We start from the raw sequence: 8,682 nt of genomic DNA, 5'->3' as shown, positions 1-8,682 counted from the left end.
TAGAGCCTGGTGGAACCACTGAGACTATGGCACCTAGCTGCCCTTCAGGTCTGGAATTGAATGCAAGTCTATGGCTTCCAGCCAAATAATAGACAGGCATACAGGGTGAACATTTACATCAAGTAGATACAGTCCTTATCTACCTTACAGGAGAACAGAAGGGCAATATTTGCACAGGGAGATAGCTCAAGGTGCAGAAATTCATTGGAAAGAAGGGCAAAGGGAAGAGAGCTGTTACATCGTGGGTAGTCAATGCCCAGAAATAAAATGTGTATGCACTGGTGTATGGAAAATGAATTTGCTCTGTAAACTTTCACCCAACTCACAAAAAACATTAAAAAAAAATAGTGTTGTAAAGCATGTATAACAAAAATTTGCCTTATTAATCATATTTAAGCTACAATTCAGTGATATTAATTATATTCACTATGTAGTACACCCATTACCACCATTTCCAAAAGTTTTTCATCATCCTAAGCAGAAACTAAGTATCCAATAAGCAATAACTCCCTATCCCTCCTCCCACCTTCCATTGTTAACTACTAATAAACTTTTGTCCTTTAGGCATTTGTTTATTTTACAAATTTCATGTAAGGGGGATCATACAATATTTGCCCTTTTCTTTCTGACTTATTTTACTTAGAATAATGTTTTCAAGGTACATCTATGCCATAGCATGTATTAGAACTTCATTTCCCTTTGTGGCTGAGTAATACCCCATTGTATATACATTTTGTTTATTCAGTTATTGATAGGTACTTGGGTTGTTTACACCTTTTGACTATTGTGAATAATATTGTTATGGAAGTTGGTGTACAAGTGCCTTAATTGTCCAGGACAACTACAACAGAAATACCACAAGTGGATGGCTTTAGCAAACAGCAATTTATTTTCTCAGAGTTTAGGAGGCTAGAAGTACAAATTTAGGGCACCAGTACTAGGGAAAGGCTTTCTCTTTCTGTTGGCTCTGAGGTAAAGTCCTTGTCTACTACACTCAACATCTGTGGGCTGAGTGTCCCTTAGAGACCTCTGTGTGTCTTGGCATCAATCTTTCCCTGGGTCTAGGAGGACTCAGCGCAGGTATGCAAAGGATACCTTCTACTCCCAGTCCTTCTTTCATGGTTTTTGCCAGGTCTCTTGATCTCTGCTTGCTTATTTAATCTCTTTTATATTTCAGAAAAGATTGACTTAAAATACAACCTAATCCTGTAGACTGAGTCCTGCCTTATTAACATAACTGCCTCTAATTATGCCTCATGAATATCATAGAGGTTAGCATTTACAACACATAGGATAATTATATCAGCTCGCAAAATGGAGGATAATTACACAATACTGAGAATCATGGCCTAGCCAAGTTGATACATATTTTGGGGGACACAATTCAACTCATAGAAACAAGTATCTGTTTGAGTCTCTGTTTCTGAGTTTCAGCTAGAAGTGGCATTGCTGGGTTATATGGTAAAACTATGGTTTTTATTTTTATTTTATTTTAAGAACTTGTTTTATATTCAACATAATGCATACATTCAGTTTCATTCCCATTCACCATGTCTAACCCTAACCCAGTCTATTCACCTCCCTACCCTGTAACCCTCCACCTGTGCCCCTCATATTTATGCACTCTTGTTTGTCCTGCATTTCCTCAATTTGAATGTTGGTCCTCTGGTGTCCTGTGGTCTATTGCTCTAAGGGATGTATTACCATAGAGTATGTGGGTGCATCATTCCTGGGTTGAGTGGTCTGCATGTATATCTTGTTAACTATTGGGCTAAAAGCCTGCCCCTGGGGATGCATTTTATTCCAGGTGCAGAATGTATTCCAGGGCCAGAGTATTGAGAGTCTCGCCAGATTTCATCTGACCAGTAATTCCGGTCATTATTGAGTTTTTGGATTATGTTCCACGTTTTCCCTCCCATTCTATCCAGGATCTCCAGATTTGATCCTTTCCTGAGTGGTTGGCATTGGTAGCTGGGCACCATCCAGTTCTTCTGGTCTCAAGGGCCATCATGTCCTAGGGCTGATTGCTTCTAAATGTCCGCCCCCCCTTTTTTTTTTGCATTCTTCTTCATTTCCAACGCTAGGAGACCGTTAGCTGCATCTCAGATGGCTGCTTGAAAGCTTTTAAGACCCCAGTCGCTACTCACCAATGTAGGATGAGGAGCAATGGTTTTATGTATTTTGTTGTGCCAATTGAGTCTGGTGTCTCCCAGTATTATGGTCCTGGGGCAGTAGATCTATTGGATCTCTCTCCCATAGTGTCGGGATGTCATGAGGGATTACTCTGTGTCTGTCTTCTATTTTTTCTGTAAGGACTGCAGATATTTTGCATCGATGGTGTCTGTACAAGATTAGCCTCAGTTGAATCTATCCTTGGTCTAGAATATACTTCTGTTCACTGACCCCCGTCTGATCATCTCAGGTGTCTATATGTTTATCTGTATAACCTAGTGTTTGGTGTTAATGGCAATGCAGTATTATGGACACACTGGTTGGTATTAGCATCTGTCGTCTATCTGTTATGTGCACAGTTTGGTGTCTTCCCATTTCCTAATGTTATCATGGTAGTCATAAATCCTTCCCATATATCCCTCCCCCTACCCATGTCAGCGTGTAGGCCCCAACTAGCCCGAAATTAATCCCTCCTCTTCCCTCCACATCCAGGTAACCTACTAAGTGAGTTCCTTTTCCCAAGCAAACCCTTCTCTGTCTTTTTTACAGAGTAGAACTGCCTCATAGCTTTTTCTAGGCTACAATCATTCCAGGAGACAATTGCCAGATCTTCTTACTCCTGCAGAGCAAAAGTATGATGAGGCAGTTCTACTCTGTCATATGGGAGTGGTCAAACCACACCAAACCAAACCAAATCAAACCAAATTTACTGCCATCTAGTTGATTCTTACTCATAGCAACCACCACTGGGTTTCCAAGGCTGGGAATCTTTCTTCCATGGAGTGACTGGTGGTTCAAACCACTGACCTTTTGGTTAGCAGCCAAATGCCTTAACCACTACACTACCAAAGCTTCCTTCATTGGGGCACTATTAGTTGGAAATTGACTTGACAGCACCCCCAACAACCACCCCACAACAGTTATTATTAATGTTAGGATTAGTGTTGCTATTATTGAATGGATAACCATACAATGGGAATTCAAATATTGCATGGGTGACAGAACTAAATCATGTTTAATATCCCAAACTAGTGCTCTATGATGTTATCATTCTAGTCTTGTAAACTTACCAAAAAACAAACCAAACCCACTGTCATCAAGTTGATTCTGACTTATAGTGAACCTTGTTGGGTTTCCAAGGCAGTAAATCTTTACAGAAGTAGATTCAGATCACATCACATCAAATAACTGTATTATGTCAGTGTTTTTGGTAGAGATGGGAAAATGGGAGAACAGAGATTAGGATACTATATGTCAAGGAGAAAAGACTGAAAGGGGAGAAAAACTGTGGGTAATGAAAAATCTCAATGATTCATAAGGTTGTTTGGCAGGGAGTGTAAGACAAAGATTTGTAGCACAGAAAACTCACTACTCTGAGATGGCAAGACTGTCTTCTGCTTAGTAGCTCAAAGTTTGAGGGGCATCTTAGAGTGATTATAGACTTTTCCAAGTCCATCAGTGCTAAAATTTTAAATTTGGAAATATGCAGCCCTAGCCTTTTATAGTCAAATTACATTCATGTTATGGTAATTTTCATACTGCCAGATTTAATACACTAAATCATTTGTTTATTTCAGAAATGCTTTTTGTGTTTTAAGAGGTTTCTTTGTCACTGGAAGAACATTTGAAAAAAACAAAACAATACAAATAGATGAGCCAAGTTCTTGGCAGCTGTGAAGAGACAATTGAAATGTATTTTTCATAAATCACTTAACTCGCAAGTCTAACTACCATGTTTTTAAGATGTGTGCTTGCATGTGGTATGTGTAAGTGTTTTTAATTCTCATGAAATCTGTTCCAAAAATGTGGTCAAGGTGGTGAAAAAAAGCATAATTGACTTTTTGGATATTTAGCAAATGTAATATCACTTAAGGTGAAATTAGCAATTCAATCCTGTAGCCAAAGAAATGAGATATGAATTATACTGAGTAGTATTATTAATGACAAATCTTTTGAGAGGAGGACAAATTGAGAGGTAAATTTTGCTGAGTATGTCTGGGATTCAGACACATCTGGGCAGGTATGGTGGACTATGGGGTAACTGGCCAAAAATACAGGGGTTGTGGTACTAAGAACCCTCCTTGGAAAGACATCTGGCACAATTAGCTTAATTTAGGCACAAAACCTTAGTCCTTGGCAGGCAGTAGGCATTTTGAGAATTTGAGGAGTAATTTGTAGTTAGTTCAGATTGTGGGTGTGTTGTTGAGCCCAGTAAAAACAGACTTCAGGTAAAACTGAAAAACCTACTTTACTACAAAGTCAGTGACACTCTGGGAGCCAAGCAATCCTGCCAGGTAGGGCTGTTATGGATTGAATTATGTCCCCAACCTCTACTCCTACCCCCAAAATATGTGTTGTAAATCCTAACTTCTATGCCTGTGGTTATAATCGCATTTGGGAAGGAGTAGTCTTTGTTATGTTAATGAGACAGGATTAGTGTAGGATGTGTTTTAAATCAATCTCTTTTGAGATATAAAAGAGATTAAATGAGTCAATAAGAGAAGCAGAGATGGAGCAAGAGAGACGCCAAGCCACGTGAAGATTGTCCAGGAGCAGAAACTCAGAAGAGACCAGGACCTTCATTCGGAGGCAACAGAGAGAGAAATCCTTCCCCAGAGCTGGCAGTCTGAGTTAGGAATTCTAGCCTCTTACATTGTGAGAAAATAAATTTCTGTTTGTTAAAGTCCCCCATTTGTGGTATGTCTACTATAGCAGCACCAAGTAACTAAGACAGGGCCTCTCTACTCAAGTGTAACCCCAAAGGGAGGGACGGGAGTTGTCCTCTACCCTGTCACAGAGCCTGCTGGGCTCAGGGTGGGCAGGAGAGGTGGCCTCTACATGGCTGAGCCAGGAAGTAGGGAGAGAAGAGTAGCAAAGGCTTGTGGACTGGTCTGGATATTTTTGGAGTGGGACACATGTGGAACTTACTTGGGGACACTAAGAAATATTTGGTCTGGGGGCATTTTACAGAGGTTGATGCTCATTTTGAGCATGTTTGGGGACTGAGTTAGCAAACTGTGGGCCAAGATACTCATGGACTTCATGCATCTTATGGGTTACTGAAGATTGCGGATACTTGAGTGCGTATCGGATAATACCTTACATTGCTCTCTGATCCCAAATCCAAGAAACTTGATTTCTTTTAGATCTAAAACCAAAGAAAAAAATACAAGACAAGGAGAATATTCTGAGTGGCTAACTTGATCTTCTTTTTCATTCAAATGTGGGGACAATTAACAGAGGTACCTTGATTTGAATTTTTATGGCAGTATTTACCAAACTTGTAATTCAGTCCCAAGCTATGTTCATGTTTAAAAAATCTTGCCATGTTTTCTGGTGTATCTTAGCTAACAAAAGGGATTTCTTGCCTTTGGAAAGCAAAGAAGTTTTCCATCTGACACTGAGAGTAGTGGAACCTGCTCCACTCTGTACATACAGATAGGCTCTCCACAGTCAATAGTTGGACAACATGCCTATAAGCTTGGAAAACACAGTTTTCTGGATCGAGAAATGTAGAGCTGGAAGGGAGTTTTGTTTTTTCCCGACCAGTTGCCATAAAGTTGATTCTGACTCATAGTGACCCCGTGTATGTGAGAGTAGAACTATGCTCCATTTCAATAGTTGTGATTTTTCAAAGGGGAGCCCTAGAGTAGGAGCTCTGGTAGCATAGCGGCTAAGGCACTTGACTGCTAACCAGAAGGCTGGCGGTTCAAACCCACCAGCCACTCCCTGGAAGGAAGATGGGGCAATCTACTTCCGTAGTGATACTGCCTCAGAAACCCAAGGAGGGGTCGCTATGAGTCGGGTCTGACTCGATGGCACACAACAACAACAACAACAACAGCGGCACAGTGGTCAAGTACTTGGCTACTAACTGAAAGGTCAGAAGTTTGAACCTATGAATCACTCTTTGAGAGAAAGATGGGGCAATTTGCTTTCATAAAGATATACAGCCTTGACAACCTAATGGGACAGTTCTATCATGCCCTATAGAGTCACTATGAGTTGGAGGAGACTCCATAACAACAGGGTTTTTTTTAGTGGATCTTTCAGAAATAGATCACCAGGGCTTTCTTCCACAGTGCCTCTGGACGGACTCAAACCTCCAACTTTTTGGATAAGAGCTGACTCTGTTAAGTATTTACACCACCCAGAAAGGAAACTTAGAACTCAGTAAATTCAAATAATCCATCTGCTAGGTGAAGAGACAGAGGCTCCATCAGTTCATGTGACTGTACCCATGTTCACAAGACAACTAGTGGTAAAGCACAGAATTTAATGTAGTTCTCATTACTCTCCACCACTTGTCTGTCAGTTTGTGATACCGTGGTGCTTTGCGTGTTGCTGTGAGGCTGGAAGTTATGCCCTTGGTATCTCAAATACCAGCAGGGTCACCAATGGTGGATAGGTTTCACCAGTGATTCCAGACTAAGAGAGACTGAGAAGAAGGATGGGGCCATCCACTTTGGGCAAAATTGGTCACTGAAAACCCTATGATTGATTATGAGCATAGCACAGAACTGGGCAGTGTTTCGTTCTGTTGTACAGAGAGAGGGTCTCTATGGGTTGGAGCCAACTTGATGGCACCTAACAACCACATTACTCTAGGTCTTGCTTACCACCAACCATAAATGCTTTTAAACATTTTCTATAACATGTCCCAAAACTCAACCTTCACACTGTACCTTGGAGTATGCTCTTCACTATAGCCTCTGTGTGATCAGCCAGGAGTTCTGCCTTGGTAATTGCAGCCAGGGACAGGTAGTTAGACATGTTCCTGCACAGTTCCTTGTTGCTTCTGTGAAGGAATTTCACTGCAATGGGGATGGCCAATGCCATCACAGGTGGCCGATTATAATTCTGAGAAAATATATTAAAAAAGCAACAAATAATAAGTGCCTCATTAGTCTGTCATTTATTCATTTATTAAAAAAAAAAAAGCTCCCAGAGTACAGCTGTGAGCTCACAGACTGTCCTCTTTGCAAGGTTCCCTGGTAACATGGTGGTTAAAACACTTGGGTGCTAACCAAAAGGCTGGCAGTTTGAACCCACCATCTGCTCCAAATGAGATGTGGCAGTCTGCTCCATAAAGATTTACAGCCCTGTTGAGCAGTTCTACTCTGTCCTATCTCCTATATGGTCACAACGAGTTAGAACTGATTTGACATCAGTGGGCTTGGTTTGTTTTTGGTAGTCTCTGCATTGTATTTGGGAACTTTTGGTCTTAATTAGGCTGATGAGAGCCTTGAAAGGCAAAAAATTGCCAGGGGAGTAAAGAAGGAGCACATAATCCAGTCTTGGGTGTGTCAAGAAGGACTTCCTGGAAGAGGTGATATTTTAGCTGAGATATAATTGATGAGTAAAAGACGGCTAGGAGCTCTGGTAGTGTAGTGCCTAAGGCACTCGACTGCTAACCAGAAGGCTGGTGGTTCAAACCCACCAGCCACTCCTCTGAAGGAAGGTTGGGCAATCTACTTCCGTAGTGATACTGTCTCAGAAACCCAAGGAGGGTCACCACAAGTCGGGTCCAACTCAACGGCACATAACAACAACAAGAGACAGCTAGGTGGTAGCAAGGTAAGGAGTAAAAGAAGGAAGAGAGAGAGGTGAGAGAGAGCTTGATGCATTAGTGAAATGGTAAATTATTTTATATGGCTGGAGTATTGTACATTTGGGGAAATAGAATTGGGGGTGAGAGAAAGGACTAGAGAGGTAAATAGAGGCATCATTATTGCAGCTTGACATGCCTTGCTAAGGAGCTTGGAATTGACCTTCAGGGCAGTGAGGGGCCCACGACGAAAGGAATAATCCTTCAGATCTGTGCTTGAGAAAATAACCAACAGAATGTTGAACATGTTGTATTTTAAAAGTGAAAGTCTCAGCTAGTGAAATTAAGAAAAATGTAAGTAAGACTAAAAACTAAAGGGATTCTGGATCCTAAAATAATTCTTTTCTTGAATTACTTTGTGACTGACTGAACATAAATGTCCTTACATATAAAATAGTGTTATCCAGCCTCTAGTTACCTAATTAGGGATAATATTTTGAAAATATAAATTGTTTTCTTAAAATTGAAGGGTATATATTCACCTCTTCTGACCATCAACCTCATCCCTTAGAGAGATTGGAGGGTAAAAAATGCACAGAGCACAATGTATTTGGGGATTGACTTCAAATCATCTTATTACAAGGAGCTGTGGTGGTGTAGTGGTTAAGACATTTGGCTGCTAACCAAATTGTCAGTGGTTTGAACCCACTAGCTGCTCCATGAAAGAAAGATGAGGCAGTTTGCTTCTGTGAAGATTTACAGCCTTGGAGACCCAATGGAGGTCACTCTGAGCTGGAATAGACTCAATGATGCCTTTTGGTTATATTATTACATATAAAAAGGGGGAGTTCCAGCAAGATGGTGGACTAGGCAGAAAGACTGCACAGACCCTCTTCAACAAAGAAAAGGGGAACCAATTAACACAGACACAGAAGATAATCCTGGACCCCTGAGCCTTGAAG

At 40.9% G+C, this 8,682-nt stretch overlaps 1 protein-coding gene across 1 annotated transcript in view; it reads right to left on the bottom strand.

The window, feature by feature from the left end:
• Positions 1-8,682, bottom strand: part of VEPH1 (ventricular zone expressed PH domain containing 1) — a 407,512-nt gene that overhangs the window by 323,948 nt on the left and 74,882 nt on the right. The window contains exon 3 of the mRNA XM_007943547.2: positions 6,858-7,032. Within this exon, the coding sequence (XP_007941738.1) occupies positions 6,858-7,032 (175 nt within the window). The remainder of the gene's footprint in view (positions 1-6,857; positions 7,033-8,682) is intronic.

This window comes from Orycteropus afer, unplaced genomic scaffold, assembly GCF_000298275.1.
Source record: "Orycteropus afer afer isolate SDZICR_OR568_19922 unplaced genomic scaffold, OryAfe1.0 scaffold00109, whole genome shotgun sequence".
Taxonomy (NCBI): domain Eukaryota; kingdom Metazoa; phylum Chordata; class Mammalia; order Tubulidentata; family Orycteropodidae; genus Orycteropus; species Orycteropus afer.
Note: the sequence above shows the minus strand (reverse complement) of the source record. Positions and strands in the feature narration are given on the sequence as shown.